We start from the raw sequence: 19,732 nt of genomic DNA, 5'->3' as shown, positions 1-19,732 counted from the left end.
GGGGCTGGTGCGGCCCGCCTGGGCAGGGCTGGCCAGGGAAGGTGGGCCCTGGGGGGCCCAGGGACTGCCCCCGCCTTGGCACCTGCCAAGCGTGTAGGCCGTGTCCCTGCAGGCTGGGCCCACCCTGGCCTCCCACCTCTTGCCCACCTGGCACGGCTGGAGCCCCTGCTTGCTGGTGGGTAGCAATAGTGAACACACACGCCTTCTGGGGGGCCTCACAGCCGGCAGAGCGCTCCCTGACTTTGCGAGGTCTTCTGGCTGTGGGGCTGCCCTCAAGGTCGTAGAGATCTCTTGCCCTCCCAGGTGGGAAAACTGAAGCCCAAGGGCTGGGCTTTCCCTACCACACCTGCAGCCCCCAGTCCTAGGCCCAGGCTCTTTAACCCTCAAGTGTCCTGCTGCGTGCCCCTCCCAGCTCCCCAGTTACAGACCAGGAGGCCTCTCTTCATATGGTGGGGACCGGCCGGGTCACCCAGCAGCAAGGGCGCCAGGCCTGCCATCCAGGGCTCCGGCTTTGTCCCCACTGATGGCAGGCCAGGCCAGGCCGAGGCGGTGGGTGTCAGGAAAGGTCAGAGATGGAGAAATGGGGGCGGGCGCACAGTGGGGGTGACGGGGAGGGCTGCAGGGGGGGGCGCAGGGCTGGGCACGGTGGGCAAGGAGGCCCAGAGGAGAGAAGCAGCCGTGGAAGGAGAGACTTCAGGGACCCACCCCCAAGCCCACGTCCGCCCCACCCCCAGCCATGGAAGGGTCCACTTACCACCACCGCCTCCTAGCAGGGAGCTGTTGGCTGCAGGAGAGAAAGAGAAAATCAGTCAGCTGGGGAGTGGCTGGTGGGCCCGCAGCTTGTGGGAGGGGTGGGGGGCTGGTGGCTGGGCCTGAGTGGTGGGCCCGGGGCCCCCCCCCTCCACGGGGCTTCAGACTCTGGGCACAGGACCTTCCCTGAGGCAGGGGCAGAAAAGAGGGGGTGGGGGAGGCCGGGACTTCCTCTCCTGCTGAGGCCCCTGCTGGCCTGGGGTTTGCAGGGTGGCGGGGCCCAGCTGCTCACCCTGGTAACAGCCCCGTGCGGGGTCTGGAGCAACGGCAGACCTGTGGCCACGTGCATCCTTTCATTCATTCATTCATTCATTCATTCATTCATTCTGATGACCCAGCGTCTCCCGAGGCCCATCTGTGCCAGGCCTGGTCCCTGCCCTTGGAGCTCACGGGACACAACTGGAAGCCACTAGAAATCAAACTGTCTGTGCAACTGTGCTGAGTACTGCCCAGGGAATGAGTGTGTGTGTGTGGGGGGAGGGGTGCGGGGTAAGAACATGAGCTCGTGAACCAGGGCTGGGGGCACCCAACAGACGGCAGGGACCCCATCCCGGCGCAGCACCGTGAGGGCACAGAGCACTGCGACGGGAACCGAAGCTGGTTCAATGGACAGGCTGACTTGAGCCGGCTTGCTCTGTGCCTCTGTTTCCCCGGGGAGAAGAGACCATCTCCCAGGGTTGGTGTGGGGCCAGGGCAGAGAGAGCGATGCTCAGCTCCAGCCCCCTCCCCGGACTGGAGCTGGGCGCCGGGGCTGACCTGTCCATCTCCCTCTGCCTGGCCCGCGGCCCCCTCCTGCTTCCCCAGAGGGCTGCTGCAAGGGCAAAGTGAAGCTGGCAGCCTCTCGGGGCCGCATGTCAGGGCCGCGCAGGTCAGTGCGCCCCACCAGCCGGTGCTCCAGCCACGCGGCTGTGTTGACTGCTGGTGCTAATGGGGGAAGTGATGGGCGAGCCGGGGGGTGCTGCCCAGGTGGGGAGACCAGCCGGGCTTCAGCTCCTCTGGCCCCAGGAGTCCTGGCTCCCAGGCGGGGCCTGCTCCTCCCCCAGTGCTCCCGCACCCCACTACCTCCTGGGGTCCTGGAGCGGGGGAGACACGGAGCAGGGCCCGGGCCAGGAGTGGGGGCCAGGAGTGGGGGCCCCTCCCGGTCTGCCGTGCAGACGCTGTGGACCCTGCTAAGTGGTGTCGGGCGGCTCCGAGTGGCTGGTCTCCCAGAGCTGACAGCTCTTCGCTTGGGGAATAATTAATTCCACAGCCCGAAAACCCAGGGCTGCAAGTTGCCACGTTACTTGCGAGATTAATACAAGCAGCTAATTAAGATGGAGAGGCGAGGAGCGGCTGGGCGCTCCCAAAGCAGGGCTGGGGGCTGTGGGGAAGGTGGGAGGAAGGCCGGCTGAGCAGGCGGGGAGGCAGCCGGGAGCTGGAGCCCCAGCTCGAGAAGGACCAGGCAGGCACAGCCAGGCAGCTGTGGGCAGGCCCGCCGAGGGGCTAGGCTCCCAAAGGTCTCTGGAGGAGGCCGCTGCCCCAGGAAAACATGCTCCCGGTGAGCGGGTGAGGACTATCTGCCAGGCGGACCGAGCGCTTTGCACAAATGATCCCGCTTACAAGCGTAACAAAGCCCCACGGGAGTGCTATGGCTCCCATTTTATAGACAAGGAGCCCGAGGCTGGGGGGTCGAGTTGCATAGTGCTGGTCTTGCTCTGTAGTCAAGCCACAAGGCAGGCCGACCTCAAGGCAGCACCGGGAGGCTCTCCCCCTGGCCATGGCTGGGGCCTGACTCTTCCACACAGTAAGCCCTTCAGTCTCGGTCTGGACCCCCCACCCCCACCCCCACCCCCACCCCAAGGGTCGGGCTGCAGAGAGGCGGGGCTGGACCTGTGAACAGCCCTGCCCTGGAGCCAGCAGGGGAGGCCTGGGCATCTTGGGTTGGCCCAGAGCAGTCCTGGCAGCTGTCGGAAGCTGCCCTCCATGGCCCTATCCCCACCTCCCCCCCGTCACCTCTCTCTCTTAATTAACACCGGCCACAAACGAGCTGGCTCCTGCTCACAGAGGGCTCTGTGCCAAATGTGTTGGCAGTGAGCCTCGAAGGGGCGGGAGGGGAAGGGGCGCTGACCTGCCATTCTGCAGGCCCCTGTTGGAAGGGACCAACCCCCACCTGCCTGGCATCCCTTGAACCCCACCGTGTGCCGGTCGCCCAGGTCGGGGATTGGGGTGAGCTGCCCTGATGTCCACCAGGCCAGGAACACCGGAGGGCTGAGGGGGGAGGTGGGCTGGGGGCAGAAAGGATTTCACCGGGCTGAGCCAGCAGAAGGGTGGGCCCGGTGGCCAGGTGGTGTCACCTGCCCCAGGTGGGAACAGGCAAGCAGGGCTCGCCCTGGGGCTCAGTCTTGGGCTACCCAGAGGACCTGGTCACCAGCTTGTCCCCAAGCTCAGCAGGTATCCTAGGAGGCTGGTCTGCGTGTCCCCTTCCTCCAGTCCACTAGGTTGACAGTCTCATGGGTGGGGGCTCAGGGGAAGGGCGGCAACCCTGAGGTCTGCACCCAATTCCGCCTTCCTCTTTCTCCCGAGCCCCTGGCTGGCCCTCTCCCCGAGGGGCCTGAATGCCTGGCCTCCACATGGAGCCCCCCTAAAGCTGCCCAAGGCACTCGCACCTGGGCCAGGCTGCTGGAGGGAATGGCCTGGAGGCTTGGGGAGAAAGGGAAGCAGAAAGGGGGCGGCCCAGCCTCCCATCCGAAGCATGGTGGGTCCAGGCCTGCCTGCTCCCCAGGCCAGGGCCGGCCCTTACCCGACTGGAACACTGGCCTCGAGTCTCCGGCTCCTCCCCCTTCTGCTGTCCCCACCATGCTCCCTTCAGTTTGGTTTAAGCTCTAAATCACAACTGGTCATGAGCGCATTTTTCAGATGGGAATACAGGCTCACAGAGGGCTGGGGGAGGGAGGGGAGGCATCTGAACCAGGATGGCTGGTTGTCAGCGTGCCTTCTCCTTCTGCTTCTTTTTAAATATTTTATTTTTTCAAGTAATCTCTACACCCAACGTGGGGCTGAACTCACAACCCAGGATCAGGAGTTGCAGGCTCCATGGACGGAGCCAGCCAGGCGCCCCATCATCGTCCTTCTTAACCCCTACACTCTCTCTCTCTGTGTTCCCAATGCCTCCTTGCTGAGTGAGACACAGTGAGTAGCCTCGTGCTGTGAAGACAAGCGCTGGGCTTCCAGCTGAAGCCAGGGGTCGTGACCTGGCCCCACCCCTGGGACCCCAACATGGCCCAGCAAAGCAGGGGTCTCTGCACTCCTGAGCGGCCGAGTGAGCTGAGCTCAGGCCTCGCCCTGGGACTTGGGGAAGGGGCATGAGGCCTGCTCTGGCTTTGGTGAGGGTGGGGGGTGGTGTGTGTGTGGAGGTTCCTGGGCCACAGCGTGCACCCTGGGGGCTGTGGGTGCCTTTGCCCAATGCTGCCATCCCGTCTGCTTGCTGGTCCCCACGGCAGGGTGAGGTGGTCCAGCCCTGCCCTATCCCCCACTCACGGACATGCCCGCACCATGCTCCACTGGGCATGATTAACTGGCTCCGAGCCTCAGTGCTGGGCCTGTGACCTTGCGGTGGAAATGAGGTCCACACCCCTTGATGCCAGTCACTGCCAAATCCTCTGTCCCCTGACAGTGGCCCACTAGGCCAGGGGCTGAGGGTCCCGGGGCCATCACCCCCTTCCTCCATATATTCTGCTTGCCGTTCCCTGCCCCCCCCACTACCCCTCATGCAGGGCACCTGTCCAGACCCCCATTCCACCCTCTGCCCGCTTCACACCTTCTCAGGCCCAGGGCACCACCCCTGGGGGACCCCAGCCCCTTCCCCTGCCCCCCAGTGGTTGTGCCCCGGGGGCAGGGTGGAGTTGCTCCCCAGTTTGGGCCCCAGCATCCGGCCCATGTCAGGGGCTGGCGTGTGGTCACTGCTCAGGGAAAGGGAGAAGGCCAGACCCTGAGGGCTTGGCCACTGTCATTATGGGTCAGAGGAGGCCCCAGGTGAAGGCAGACGGACCTGGCTGGCCCCTTCCTTCGCTTTCTACGCGAAGCATTTTAATTGGGTGCCAACCATTTGCCACGTGCCCCCAAGTATATAGAGATGGACAAGATACAGTCCCTGAACCTCAGGAGCTCCCAGGCCTAAATGGGATAGGAGAGGGAGGTACAAGATCTGGTGAGGCCTGGAGGCTGGGAGGGCTTCCCGGAGGAGGTGGCATTTGAGCTGAGGCTGGAGGAAGGCAGTTGCCTGGCTTCAGAGAAAAGGAGAGGCATGCAGGGAGGGGCACAGCAGGGGCACTGTGGAAGGGCCTAAGGAGTCTGAGCATTTCCTGGGGCAAGATGAGGAGCTGCAGGGGCTGGGGAAGGATGCTCTGCAGCCTGGAGGGCAGGGCCCGCACGGGACTGAGCCAGGGCGGTAAAGCTGGATGCTGGGGCGGGGGGGTGGGGGGGTGGGGTGGGGGATGGCAGGGGTCCGAGTGGAGGCTCTGGGGCACACAGACACCTCTTGCTCTTCCGGCCACCCCCGCTACCCACTCCTCCTGCCCCTGCCAGGCAGCACCTCGTTAAAAGAACGGCCCCCACTCTGAGGGCCGGGCAGTGCATAGTGGACATGTGCCAGGGCCCATAATATTTTTAGTGACCCACGACAATGTAATTTCTTTTAAAATCAGAAGAGGGGGAGCACCTGAGTGGCTCAGTCGGTCGAATGCCCAACTCGTGGGCTCAGCTCAGGTCAGGATCTCAGGGTCATGGGATCAAGTCCTGCCTCCGCTGACGGGTGTGTTTGTTCGAGATTCTCCCCCTTCCGCCCCTCGCGCGAGCGCACGCTCTCTCTCTCTCTCAAATAAATAAATAAATCTTTAAAAAAAAATTAAAGGGGCACCTGGGTGGCTCAGTCATTAAGCGTCTGCCTTCAGCTCAGGTCATGATCCCGGGGTCCTGGGATCGAATCCCGCATCGGGCTCCCTGCTCAGCGGGAAGCCTGCTTCTCCCTCTCCCACTCCCCCTGCTTGGGTTCCCTCTCCTGCTGTGTCTCTCTCTGTCAAATAAATAAATAAAATCTTGGGGCGCCTGGGTGGCTCAGTTGCTAAGCGTCTGCCTTCGGCTCAGGTCATGATCCCGGGGTCCTGGGATCCAGCCCCGCATCCGGCTCCCTGCTCCGCGGGAAGCCTGCTTCTGTCTCTCCCACTCCCCCTGCTTGTGTTCCCTCTCTCGCTGTGTCTCTCTCTGTCAAATAAATAAATAAAATCTTAAATAAATAAATGAATAAATAAAATCGTAATAAATAAATAAAATTAAAAATAAAATCAGAAGAGTAAATGAACTTTGAGTTTGAAATTATTTTTAGCATATAACATTAATACATTTTGTCTTTACGCCAACAAACTCATAAAATCAGCTTCTAACATACATTTTTTTATGTTTGTTATTAATTGTTTTATGTATTTAAGTGATCCTCTGTCTAATATATTTTGCTAGAGAAAGGGCCCACAGTGGCAGAAGTGCCTGGGCCTAGGCTGGGTAAGCTCCAACTCCCACTGACTTCTTTAACCCTTACCCTGTGTGGAAGGCATGTTACCAACCCATTTTACAGATGAGAGAGCTGAGCCATAGAGAACAATGTTCTCACAATGCAAATTTGAGCATCTCCCGTTTTACCCCCGGTTTCCTGATGAAACCCTCCCAAAGCTCCCCTGTGCTCTCAGGATAAAGAACTGGCCCCTAGCATGGGCCCCCCCTGCTCCCCCCTCCCCTTCCCCTCATCTTCCCTTGGGCTAGTCCTCAAACTGGCACCCCTCCCCTTCCCCTCATCTTCCCCTGGGCCAGTCCTCAAACTGGCTCCATTTCCTCCAGCCCCAGGGCCTTTGCATGGGCCACTGCCGCTGCCTGGGGGAGACCCTCAACATGCCCCACCCAGAGAGCCAGCCTTGAGGGGCAACCCCAGCTCCCCGTGGGCTCCCGTGGGCCACAAATCACTGCCTCCAGCCTCCTTACCTCCCAGGTCAGTGCTTGCAACTTGGCCTCCCCAGTACTGTGTGTCATTCATACTTGTCCCCAGCTCCCAGCACGGAGCTCGGTGCACAGCCAGCCACCACCAACAATTTACTGACTGAACCACCAGGTTAGGGGCTATGCCCAGAGTCGCTCAGCGAGGCCACCGCCGGGTCTGCCCGGCTCTGCAGCCATCAGGATTTGCAGAAGAGCCCACCCGAGGGGCCCTCCGGAGGCAGGATGTGGGGTGGGGGGTGTGCAGGTGACAGGGCTGGTGCAAGGACAGTGGCAGGAGGCCACGGAGGAGCTGCTCAGGCTCGTCCCGACACATCCTCCAGGCCAGGGTGTGGGAGGCAACGGGGTGTTGTGCGGGGGCTGGGCTGCCAGAGAGGAGACCCAGTGACCTGAGGAAAGCGCTGAGCAGGTTACTGGGCCGGGGAGAGGCCGGGTGAGCGGGCGCAGAGGTGACTTTGAGCCGGTCACAGCCCCTCGGTGTGCAGAGGCTGCCGCCGCTGCCGCTCCAAACACCCGTCCTGGCCTCCAGTGCCTGAGAGGCCGCCGGCCAGCCTCGGAGAGGTGGGGGCTGCCCCCCAACCCCCCGGCCCCTCGGCCTGGCCCACTCCCCTCCACCCTTCCTCAAACCTCCGATCATTTGACAAATACACATCCAGCCCCTACTACGTGCCAGGCGCGGGGACACAGCTGGGCAAGGCGCTGCGGGCACAGGGCTCATTATCCAGGAGGCAGACGGTCGAGAAACAACAGAACAAGAATGAACTGGAACAGGGATTACCATTTGTGTCAGAGGTTGTGATGGGAGGAGAGAACAGCTGGCCGGCGAGTGGGGGTGGGGTGGGGTGATCTGGAAGGAGTCAAGGATCTGCTGAACATAAGGAGCCAGCTGTGAGGGGCATCCTCCCCCCCAGGTGGGGGGACGGCCTGTGCAAAGGTCCTGAGTCAGAATGAGAAGGCCACTGTAGCTGAAGCAGAGTGAGTGGCGGGGAGAGAAGTTGGAGAGAAGATCAGAGGCGATGGGGGCAAGAGCAGCTCAGGGTGGACACGATGGGGACCCGCTGGCTACTGCATTGTGCAGGTGGTCCCCACCCCCAGGCCTGGAGCATCCCCCAATGCCTGTGCATGTCCCATCACTACCGTTCCATTGCAGCCTCCCGTGCCTGGCCAAGCCCCCACAGCCCCCCAGCACCCCAAAGTCTGGCACGGCGCCTGGTGCCTCCAAGGTGACGGCTGACCGCCGGACCACTGACTGGCCGGTAGCCCCGGCCCTGCCCAGAGGTTCAGGGGAGTGGGCTTTGTTCTCGGGACCCTAGTGCCGTCACCCGCCCCCACTTCCTGCAGGCCTGCGGTGGGTATCCGTGTTACTTGAGGGTGAGTTGTTTAAAACACGCTTTAGATTAGAAATGTCCCACAGATGGAATAAAACGTGACATGTGCTGAATTTTTGAAGATAAAACAAGAGACTTCAAAGGCATCTCAAGCTGTGAAAGCAGTTGCTGTGTTTGACAGACTCTGTCCCCCAGGCCAAGGTCACTGTCCTCTGAGGTGGGGCTGCCTCCTCGGGGTGGGGGATGTGAGGCTTACTGGATATTCCCCAGGCTGAGGGGCAGGGGCTTTATGGGGGGCCAGGGGGCTCACATTTATCAGCACCCACTGCAGGCTTTCACACAGGACCTCTGCTGATCGTCTTAACACATGTACATATGGACACACACCCCTTCCCGCCCTATTGACAGATGGGGAAACTGAGGCACAGAGAGGCAAAGTGATCTGCTCAAGGCCACTGCCCTTAGCAGGAGGAGCCACCGTCCTTGTGCTTTGCAAGCTCTGGTCCTGAAACCCCCAGCTGTGCTCTTGGGCCTCGGGCTCCTCATCCGTGGGTTGGAGAGGTCAGCTAACTGAGGCCCTTGTCGGGCATAGATGATATAGTTTAAAATGGCTATAAAACTGGGCACCTGGCTGGCTCAGTCAAAGAGCATGAGATTCTTGATCTCGGGGTTGTACATTCGAGCCCCACAATGGGTGAAGAGATTACTTAAAAATAAAATCTTTAAAAAAAAAAAAAAGCCTGTAAAATCATTATGTCCTCAGGGCTTCACAGCGGCAGCGGGTATGGGGCCTGGGGTCCCTGGTCAGCCAGGGAGAAGGGGGTCAGCCTGCCAATGGGCTGGATTAATAATCTCAACAGCAGCTTCTTCCTATCAAGGTTTGCTCACCAGCTTCCGAGGGAGAGCCATGGGGATCTTGAAGACTGTGCGGCTCCCTTTTACAGATGGGGAAACTGAGGCTCGGGTAAGTCTGTGGCCCAAGGCCACACAGGTTAGGGTGGTAGAGAGAGGGTTTGAATCCTCTTGACCTGCCTGGAGCCTGGGCCACTAAGCACCCCACTCAGCCAAATCTGGCTTGTCTGCCTTCAGGACTGAGCCCTCACTCCATAATCTCTGAGAGGAACGCTGTGATTCCCTAAATCTGCTGGGAGCCATACCCAGCCGGGGTCCCCCTTCCAGGGTCTCCCTTTCCCACTGGCCCTATGTCAGGCTCCCTTTGCTATGGAAGGGGCTTCCCCAGTCCTGCCCCACCCCTCTTGGCTCCCATCTGTGGTCCCACCGGCCCGGTCTACCCCAGGTGGTCCTCCCCCATGCCTCTGCCTACAAAAGCCACCCAGTCGGTCATTTAAGCTCAAAGCAGGTGCCCTGGCTGTGGGAGAGTCCTCTCCTGTCTGGGTTTCTTGGGCTCTGCCCCTGGAGACCCAACCTCCCAACCATCCACCCCCAAGCTGAATCCCAAACCCTTGGAGCCCCACTGTCCCTTAACACCCACTCTCCAAGCCCAGTCCCCAGGCGACTTCCACTTATTGGTATTTGTGTTATATAAGAAATTCATGTTGATTGCCCCAAATTGGATAACAAACATAAACAAAAAGCAAAAGAAAGTGAGTCACCCATTATTAGCTCATGACGCAGAATCGGCAATAGCCCCTGTCCATATTCTCCTGCAGGACCTCTTTAAAGAAAAACAAAAAATAGTTAATAACGCATTTATTGAGCAAATTCTCTGGGCCAGGCACTGGGCCAAGTGTTTCCAGTGGATTCTTCATCTCCCCCACCGCCCCCCCCCCGAGAGGGTACTATTATTTTTGCCACTTTACAGATGAGGAAAGAGAGTCAGGGGAAGGTGGCATGACTTGCCCAAGGTCACACAGCCGGGGAGCTGGGGGAGCTGGGGTTTGAATCAGTCTGATTTCCAAGGAAGGGCTGCCGAAGGCTGCAGCGCTGGGGGGGGGACCCCCGCCGCCAGGGCCTCCCCTCCCCCAGGAGCCAGGGGCCCGGCGCTCACAGCCGCGTCATTAGCATAACCATGAGCATCCCTGAAACCCAATTACCAGGAGATGGCTTGGGCCCCAGCCAGCCGGGTGCAGTCTCCGTCTCTGCAGGAATGAGGGGCTGGGGCCGAGGGAGCCCTGGCCGGTGCGAGAGTGGATGGCAGGGGAAAATGCCCCGGGTGCGGCGGGAGCAGGAGGCCCTTCCTCCACTGCTGGGATGGGTGCGAGGAGGTCCCCAGGGCAGCTCGGACCCCTCTGCTCAGCCCTAGCGGAACGGGCCTCAGGGTCCTAGGTTCCTCCACCCCCAGCTTGCTGGGTGAGCCCAGGCAGCCCCTTGCCCTCTCTGAGCGTCAGTTTTCTTCCTGAAAGGAGAAAACCCAGGTGGATTTGAGCGGAGCACAAACCACGGGCTTGGAGAAGAAAAGAGTGTTGGCTCTGAGCAGCCAGGCCGACTGGGGCTAACTTCTCCGCGAGGCCCAGCCACCGTCTTCTCCCTCTTGGGCAGCTTCTCTGCTGCCCCTCACCCTCCAGGCCATCCTCCCCAGCATCTCATCCTTTTCTGGGCTTTTTTTGAGATTTATTTATTTATTTTAGGGAGGGAGAGAGAGAGAGAGAGAGAGCGCAGGAGGGGAGGGGCAGGTGGAGACAGAGAATCTTAAGACTCTGAACTCAAGAGGGGCTGCCTGGGTGGCTCAGATGGTTAAGCGTCTGCCTTCAGCTCAGGTCCTGATCCCAGGGTCCTGGGATTGAGCCCTACATCGGGCTCCCTGCTTGGCGGGGAGCCTGTTTCTCCCTCTCCCTCTGCCTGCTGTTCCCCCTGCTTATGCTCTCTCTCTCCCTCTCTATCAAATAAATAAATCAAATCTTAAAAAAAAAAAAAAAGACTCTGAACTTGATCTCACCCCCTTGAGATCATGACCTGAGATGAAACCAAGAGTCTGACGTGACGCTTAACCGACTGAGCCACCCCGGCGCCCTTTTTCTACTGACTTCATATGCACGGAAGCTATGCAGGTACATGCATGAGTGCCCCCCATGCGCACCCAGCAACCCCCCCAGCCCGACACACACAAGGTCACAGAAGACTGCAAGCCCTCCCCCACCTACATAGGAACTCGCCACCTTGAATTTGGCATGTATTTTCTTTTCTTTTTTTTTTTTTTAAAGATTTTATTTATTTGAGAAAGAGAGAGCACATGAGAGGGGGGAGGGTCAGAGGGAGAAGCAGACTCCCCGCCGAGCAGGGAGCCCGATGCGGGACCCGATCCCGGGACTCCAGGATCATGACCTGAGCCGAAGGCAGTCGCTTAACCAACTGAGCCACCCAGGCGCCCTGGCATGTATTTTCTTTAGAGTTTTACTTTGTATGCCCCTCAGCAAGATCTGACCTTGGTCTGTTAGTTTTATATAAAAAGGGGAGCTTCTGGGATTGGCTGCTCCCGTTCATGCTTGGGAGATGCACCCAGGCAGAGCCGCGCTGCTCTAGCAGGTCCGTTTTCACTGCTGTGTAATATGCCCTGCCGGGGCTGGCCCACCTCATCCACCCGTCCTCCCTCCGACCAACAGGAACACCCGGTTTTGTCCTGGGGAGCATCTTGTACACCCCGCAAGTACGCATGCTACAAGTTGTCTCCCACACACATCCGCCTAGGAGGTGCACATCTTTAACTTTACTAGTTATTGCCAAATTGCTCTCCAAAGTGGTTGTTCAGATGACCGTTTTAAAATATAAATTAAATCACGTCACTTTCCTGCTTAAAACTCTCAAATCGCTTCCTATTACACTTAGAATAAAATCCATACTCCTCTCCACGAATGCATGGCTGCATACCACACTTTGCTCCCCCCAGTGTCCTGGCCTCTTTTCTCTTCCTTGAATAGATCTGGTTCTTTTATGCTGCAGGGCCTTTGCATAGACCGCTCCCTCTGCCTGGCACACCCTTTCAGCCCTTTCCAGACTGGCTCCTTCTTGTCTTTCAGGTCTCCATGAAAATGACACCCCCCCAAGAGGCCTCCTCTGACCACCCAACTAAAGTGTCTCCGGGCCTGTTCCTCTTCTCACCTTGTTTATTTTGGAGACCACACACCTTCATCCCATCATGATCTTGCCTACGAATTTGTTTACTGGTTTTAGAACCAGCATGGCCGTCTATGGGAGAGAACCTACTCTGCCTTGTTCATTCCTAGACCCCGAAGCCAGCACAGGCCTGGCACCGAAGACCTACTCTTAGTACCATTCATTCCTTCAACAGACATTTGCCCTCCGGTCACGACGTCTAGAGGGATGAATGAGCTCCATGTGTTAGGGAGGGTGAGCTGTGGGGGAGGCAGTTCTGCAGAGGGGAGTGTGGTCAAGTTGAGGGCAGAGGGTCAGCCAGACCCAGGGGGCTGTGATCCATCTCCCACAGTGGGGAGCCATGGCAGGTGCTGGAGCGGGGAGTAGCAGGGTCAGAATTGGCCCTCCTCAGAGCTGAGGGGGAGAAGATTGGAGGGGGTGGACTTGGAGGCAGGAGCGGGGAGGGGTTGGGGAGGATGGTGGTGGCTGAGGATGGGCTGACAGAGGGCCAGGAGAGGTAATGCTGAACCCACAGGGATTAATTAGGGAGACAGGATTGGATCAGGCATGGGATCGGCTTCCAAATGTGGTGCAATCCAGTCAACGGAAGGAGCACTTTGTGTGCAAGGAAACGGTGGGGGGCTCCAGCCCCCCCCTCCTGACCCCCCCTCCACCTTCCACCACTGCAGGGAGCTGGGAGGGAGCTATCCCCATGGTTTCAGAGAGGATAGCAGAAATCCAGAGGTTCTTCCTTGGACCCTGGCAAGGCACCCTGGGTCTAGCCCAGCCCCTGCCCGTACAGATGGAAAACTGAGGCCCTAGAAGGAAAGGAACCAGCAGAAGACCACACAGCTGAATCCTTAACCCTTGTTGCTTCTGGAATATTAGGTGCTGGACTGAGGCCAGACATTCCCTTCTCAGAAGAGAGGCAGCCACCACTTGCTGCACAGAGAAATTTGAGTTAGACACCAGGAGGGACTTCCTCAGAAATTTTACCCACCAGACACAGCGTGGTGGGGAGTGGCAGAGGGAGAAGCAGGCTCCCCGCGGAGCAGGGAACCTGACGCGGGGCTCGATCCCAGGATCCTGGGGTCATGACCTGAGCCGAAGGCAGTCGCCCAATGACTGAACCACCCAGGCGACCCCAAGAGGAGGCAGTTCCTTCTGGCTCTAAAACTAGTGCTCCTTTGGCAGGGACGCCAGGAGGCCCACTGGCAGGGCCAGGTGGGGTGGGGGTAAGGAGTCCTAGCTCCCTCCCATCCCAGACCCTGAGGGTCGGGGAGCCCAGGGCACCCTCTGCGCTGTAGGCCTCAGGGGGGCCATCTCCCCCACCCCAGGCCTCGTCCTGTGGGGACCAGATAGGACCCCAGCCTGGCTCCTGCCCTGGCTGCCTCGGGCCTACCCTGGGCTGAGCGCCCCTCCTCTTCATCCTCCTGCTCTCCCAGCTGGGGCTCCACTCCTAGGAGGGAGCAGAGGAGGAGGGGAGGGGAGGGGAGAGGAGAGGAGGGGAGGGGAGGAGGCTAGCAGTAGCAGCCATTGGTATGCGAGGCCGTGCCTCAGCCCCTCCAAAGCCCAGCCTTTCTGCTCAGCTCTTTAAGAATCCCTCCTCGCCGCGTGGTGGTTGCTGGGCAACGCCCCCCCCCCAGCCCGTGGCTGGTGCCCTCCCCCCTTTCCCCCTCTCCCTTCGGCTCCTCCCAGCACCCCATCTCAGCAGCATACTCAGAACCTGCCAGGCCTGGCTGCACCTGTGCACAGCAGGTGAGGGAGCCCTGGACCATCAAGATTCGGGGAGGGGGACCCCGAGCTCAGGACACCCCATCTGCACATTCCCACTGTCACCACCCCCACTATCTTCAGTGGCTTGAGTTGCCCTGAGGTGTTGGAGCCTGTTGGAGGGACAGAGACGACCCAAGAGGAATGGGCCAGGAGCTGTCCGAGTCCCCGGGGAGGTGGCCCGCCTGGGCATCAGGCCCCAGAAGCCCCTGTGTGGTGGAGTAGACAGAGACAGTAAACTTGGACTGGGCCAGGGGGCGGGAGAAGGGGGCGGTGAAGAGGGGGACAGAGTTTGGAGACCCTGAAAAAGGGGCTCTACGGGGGGTCAGGAGAGACACAGTGATGGGGTAGGGGTGTCCCTGGGGGCAAGGGTCCCAGCAGGAGTGTCTGAGGCTCCAATCTCAAAACCCTAGGTGGGGGCTCTCCCACCCCTCGGTCCTCCACCCTGCCCTCCCCTTCTCCCACCTCAGGTCCTCTGGCTCCCCTGAATCTTGGACATTCGCCTTCCCTTTGCCCCCACAACTTCCTTCCTGATCAGGTCTGCACTTCCGGCCTCACCTCTGCTTCCCCTCTCCACACCCTCCACCGCCCCCATCCACCTCCCAATCCACCCCACCAGGCCTTGGCGCATGTTGTTCCGTCCACCTGGACTGTCCTTCAAGACACAACGCACTTCTCCTTTCCTGAACGTGGGATGTGTGTAACAGGTGAATGATAGCCAGAGTCAAGAAATGCTCAAATCACCATAAAGAGCATTACCTCTGCTGGGAATAATGGCTGGGGAGGGAAGGAGGGAGAGGTGTCTGGCAGAGATGAGGGGTGGGGGGCGGTGATGTCATTTGCGGGGAGAAGAGGAGGCTCCCAAGGGAGAGCAGGCTCATCAGAGACAAGCCTCCTCGGTCCTGCCAGGGCTGGAAGGGATGGGCTGGCTTGCCACCCTTCTCCCCTCCGTCCACTTGGCTGGAAGTGTGTCTGGCCCCCTCCCGAACCCCTGGAACCATCAGCTCAGGAGCAGTTGCCAGTTTGAGGGATCACAGTTGGCCTTGGGCCGCTCGGTCACCGTTGTCGCCTTACTGGTTTCAATTAGCCTGAGGCTTATTTCACGTTGCATTCACTCCCTCGGTTCAGCAACACCGGACCGCTCTCCCGCTCTCCCCGCAGCTGCAGTGGCCCGGCAGGTGCTGGGGACCCTGCACACAGTGGGCTGGGGGAGGCCGACCGGACGCTCACAAAACCCGCATCACCAGACGCGCTCTCACACTGTCTTACGGTCTTCGAGGAAGCAAACAGGCAGCCAGCCTGCACCCACACCCCCCTGCAGAGATGTCAGTGTGGTCCAGCAGATGAAGAACCGAGGCCCACGCACCGCATGGAAGCACAGACCGGGTGAAGTGCCCCCGCGGAGAAGTCGAGGCAACAGAGAGAACAAGGCGACCTCACTAGGGAAGGAGGGGCTCGGGGAGGCCTCTCGGAGGACAGGACCTTGGAGCCCTGGACTGAGGGGTGAGGAGCGGATGGCTTGGCCCCGGAGAGGCGGAAAATCACAGGGAAGTGAGACAGGGAGGGGGGAGTTCCTGCCCTGGCCTCAGCTGCTCCAGACCTTTCCTTGGCCCCACCTGCTCCCATTGCTGTCCTTGGGAGTTGCTGGCTTTGTCCCCCTGGCTTTGTCTCCTGCCCCACTCCCTGGGGCGCCTTCTCAGGGACTTCCTCAATGGCTGGGGGCCTTGCCCCCCTTGCTCTCCCTGAACTTCTGTCCTCACTCCTGTACATGTGGGGGGATGCCCCAACCCTCCATGAGGTGCAGGATGGGAAGGTTTAGTGCACGGTGGTGAGAGGAGGATTCTGGTGGCGTCAGGACATGATCACAGAAGTCCAAGAAGCCGATGGAACTTTGTGGGGACCATTGGTCTGTTCGGTCAGGTGTGCGCAGGTAGCCTGCCCCCAGGCCACGTGCCTGTTGTTCATGGGGCGTCACCCAGGGGCTAGGTGGGACAAGTTTTCAGTGACTGTGATTCTCTGCCCCACCTCCCTCCAGGGACCCCAGACCCAGAGGGACTGTGAGGATCTTGGAGGGCAGTGATCCCTAAGACCAAGAACTGTCCTCGGGACATCGGATTGGCAGATTCCAGGTCTGAGAGAGGGGGCAGAAACTCCAGTAGGAGGCCCTCTTGTTCTCATTGGGAGCTGGAGGTCCACCCCTCCCTGAAGATGCCGCCCAAGCTGTGGCCTGTGGGGGACGCTGAGCCTCTGTCTCTCAGGTGGCTGGCTGACGTCCAAGGTCATGCCCTCTGAACATCTGCTCTCTGCCCTCTGAGTGGGCTGACCCCTGACCACTACCCCGTGGGCCTTCATTCCTGGACAACCAGGACAAAGCCCGGGGCGAAGGAGTCCCTGGTAATGCCCCCTGACCACCAGTGGGGCCACTCTGATCCCCCTCCAAGAGTCAGGTCAACCCTTCCCCTACCCCCAGCCCAGAAGAGGCCCAAACAGGGCCAAGCGTGGCACCTCCTTGGGTGACAACAGTCTAACCATGGTGAGTCCTGTTGCCACAGCTTCATGGTGTATAAGGCACTCTCCTCTTGGGACCTCACCACCTGTCACACTAGCCCGAGGAGGTCTGGGATGACCTCATCAAGATAAGAAAAGTGAGGAACAGGGATAATGCCCAGGGCCGCCAGCGGGTAAGTGGTGAGGTGGTGAGCAGATTCCAGGTCTGGGGACTCCTGTGAGGACAGGCAGGTGGCAGGGCTGGGGTGACCTTGGCTGCCCAGTGGTGGGGCCCACTGCACCTGGCTGCGGATGCTGCCCGGGTTATTGCCATCCCGGGAGTACAGGAGCTGGGGCTTGGCAAGCCCAAGGTTGAAGCCACAAATCGTCCCCGGGTGACTTGTGCTGCCTCCTGCAGAGCGCATGTCGGAGAGCGCGTGGTTCTAAGCAAGTTCAGTCCTCCGGGGCCAGGGTGCCATCCCCAACACCACCCACTGTGCCCTCAGGGAGCCCCACAACATGCGGGGGCTCGGGAAGCATCTGTCGAATGCACAAGTGAGGCTTCGGAATCTCGTGCCTGATGGTGCCCCTGCTGTATTTACATTCCCTCCCTGGCACCCTACTCCTTTCAAGATCAAGGCCAGACTCCCCAGGCTCGTTCAAAGCCCTGCACCCCCAGGTCTGGATGACATCCATCCCGTCATCTTCTCTTCCACCACGGCCCCCGCCCCCTCTCCCCAGCTCCCACCAAGAACTCCAAACTCTGGGCCCTTTCATGTCACAGCTCCTGGGAACAAAGGTGGAATGAGCTTCTGGTGTCTGCCCAGAACATTCCTCCTGACCCTCGAAGACCTAGCTCAAGAGCCACCTCCTCCGGGAAGCTGTCCTTGGATATTGTGGCTGACTGGGCCCCTGTGTTGTGGGGTCATGTGGTAAAGAAGCCTGTTTCCGCCAGGTCCTGCTAAGCCGTCACTGTCCAGGGGACCAGCCCTCCTGGGTGGGGGGCAGGGTCTAGCAGGGCCACTCGCTTTTGGTCTTTGGTGCCTCCAAAGCGCCCAGCACACGGGCGCTGAATATTCCCTGAACTGTGTGCAGCCAGCAGGCGCGGCTGAGCAAGTCACGGCACATCGGCCCGGCGGAATACCATGCAGCCATTAAAAGCACAATTATGAAGATGATATTTTGATATCTAACGGCAACAGACAGAGCTAGAGCCATCCCATTGTTTCCACTCTCAGGCATCCGTCCTACAAAGGATTCCGTTTAGAAGGGGGGAAGATGCGGCACCTAATTCCTGAGCCCCACGCTCCGCGCCCGGCTGGAGGCACGAGGGAGCCCAGGGGGGCCCCCGGTGACCATCTGGGGCTCTGGGGTGGCGGCGGAACAGAAGCTACAGCCCTGTAAAAATCACAGCCGGCAGTGCATGGACAAGCCTGGAAGGGAGCGGAGGACTGGGGCTGTTGACACCACAGGGCGGTGGCATTGTGGGTGATTTTTCTTTCCTTTATTGTTGGTTTAATGTTGTTTGGGCAATAAATAAAAATTGGGAGAAAATATAGCTGTTTGGTGAATTGAGTAGAAAGCAGTAGAAGGAAGAGAGGGAGTTAAGGGGAGGGAAACGAGGCGGGAGAGGCCAGAAGGGCAACGGCAGGGGCGCTCACCTGAGGCCTCAGGCAAAGCCTCAGTGGGCTCCAGGGCTGGGGGCAAGGGGGAGGGGAGAGCACAGGAGGTGGGGGGGAGAGAGGGGCTGTATCCCTTACAGAGACCTTACCCAGGGAGAATCTGAGAAGGCACCCCAGAGGAGGGGTGGCCTGGCTAGGCCTGGAAGGACAGCAAAGAAAAGAATGTGATGCGCCCCCAGGAGCATCTCACATGGCCGGCACTGGGACAGCGGGTGGGAGACATGGTGATGGGTGCTGGGGGAGGGGTCCCGGCCAGATTGTGGGGAGTCTGGGCGGGGACCTGCCAGCAGTGGGGCCTTGGGGGAGGGGCTGTCTAGGCAGAGGCAGGGGCTCACTCAGGGCAGCACTCCAGGGAAATGGATGGCAAGACGGGATGATGGAGCTTGGTGACAAGGTCTGACCAGGCCTGAGGCTGGGGAGGCAGAGTTCCTTGCTATCCTACAGAATGCCAAGAGCGCTGGAACTTTCCAGACTAAGAGGAGGGAGGTCTGGTCCCCCACCCCACACCCACACTAGACCCCACACACAACAGGTGCAGACATTTCTGGGGTCCCTAATAAGTGCCAGGCACTGCCCTCCTCACCTTCCCATACCAGGTCTCCTTCAAGCCTCATAGAAACTCTTGGATAATGCTCCCATTTTACAACAGAGGACACTGAGGCTGGGAGAGGCTAAGTAACTTGCTCAAGGTCACAAACGGCCTGTGAAGGGAAGGATGGGGCTGGGATCAGGCTGGGGCACTGCCCCACTTGGGCAGCTGCGTGGAGCATCCCACGGGGGACAGATCGGGTGTTTAGAGCAAGGCAGGTGAGGGGGGGTCCCCATGGGGAAGGGGCAAGGAGGAAGCGGATACCTGGGCACGAGGAGTAGGTGGTGGGTACCTGTTTGTGAATGAATGTACCGGTGGACGTGAATGAATGAATGAGTGAATGAATGAATGAGTGAATGAATGAATGGTTGGAACGATGGATGAATGAGTGGGTGCTGGGAGGAGCGTGTAAGGGGAGGCGGCACGTGAGGGAGAACCCTTTTCTCTCTCCCCCGCCCCGGAGGTGGAGGCTGGCTTTGGAAACCTCCCTCTTCGCCCCCGGGCGGGTTAGCTCCCCAACCTCCTCCCACCGCCCCCCCCCCCGCCCCCAGCCATTTTAGCCGAGGGCAGCGGGAGGAGGACGCGGAGGCCGTTTCTCCCCGGCTGGGCCCCAGTCCCCGCGCGGCGGCGTAGCCTCCCGCGCCGGGTCCCGCTGGCCAGTGCGCAGCGCGGCGCCCCCGCCCCCGTCGCCTCCTCCCCGCCCTCCCCCCAGCACCCCGCGCCTGCTGCCTCCCCCTCTCCTCCCCTCCCTCCCAGCTCCGCGCTCGCACGCACGGCCCCCGCCGCCGCCGCCGCCGCCGCCGCCGCCGCCGCCGCGAGGGGAGAGGCGGCCGCACAGCCTGGTTCCCCGCGCCCTGCTCGCCGCCGCCACTCGCGTAAGCACCGCTGCTGGCCCTCACCCCGCCGAGCGCACCCACCCGGGCACACGCACCCCGGCCGCCGGGCGCACCTCGCGCACGCCCCCCGCGGCTCCGCCGGGCGCCCGAGCTGGGCAG

General features: G+C 60.4%; 1 protein-coding gene across 1 annotated transcript in view; it reads right to left on the bottom strand.

Annotated features, from left to right (window-relative positions):
- The window catches only part of MACROD1 (mono-ADP ribosylhydrolase 1), a 148,463-nt gene that overhangs the window by 13,600 nt on the left and 115,131 nt on the right, over positions 1–19,732 (bottom strand). Inside the window, 1 exon segment of the mRNA XM_021685515.2 lies at positions 755–784. Coding sequence (XP_021541190.2) covers positions 755–784 — 30 coding nt within the window.

The sequence above is a fragment of the Neomonachus schauinslandi genome, chromosome 11 (genome assembly GCF_002201575.2).
Source record: "Neomonachus schauinslandi chromosome 11, ASM220157v2, whole genome shotgun sequence".
Classification (NCBI taxonomy): Eukaryota; Metazoa; Chordata; class Mammalia; order Carnivora; family Phocidae; genus Neomonachus; species Neomonachus schauinslandi.
This window is presented reverse-complemented; position numbering and strand designations above follow the sequence as displayed.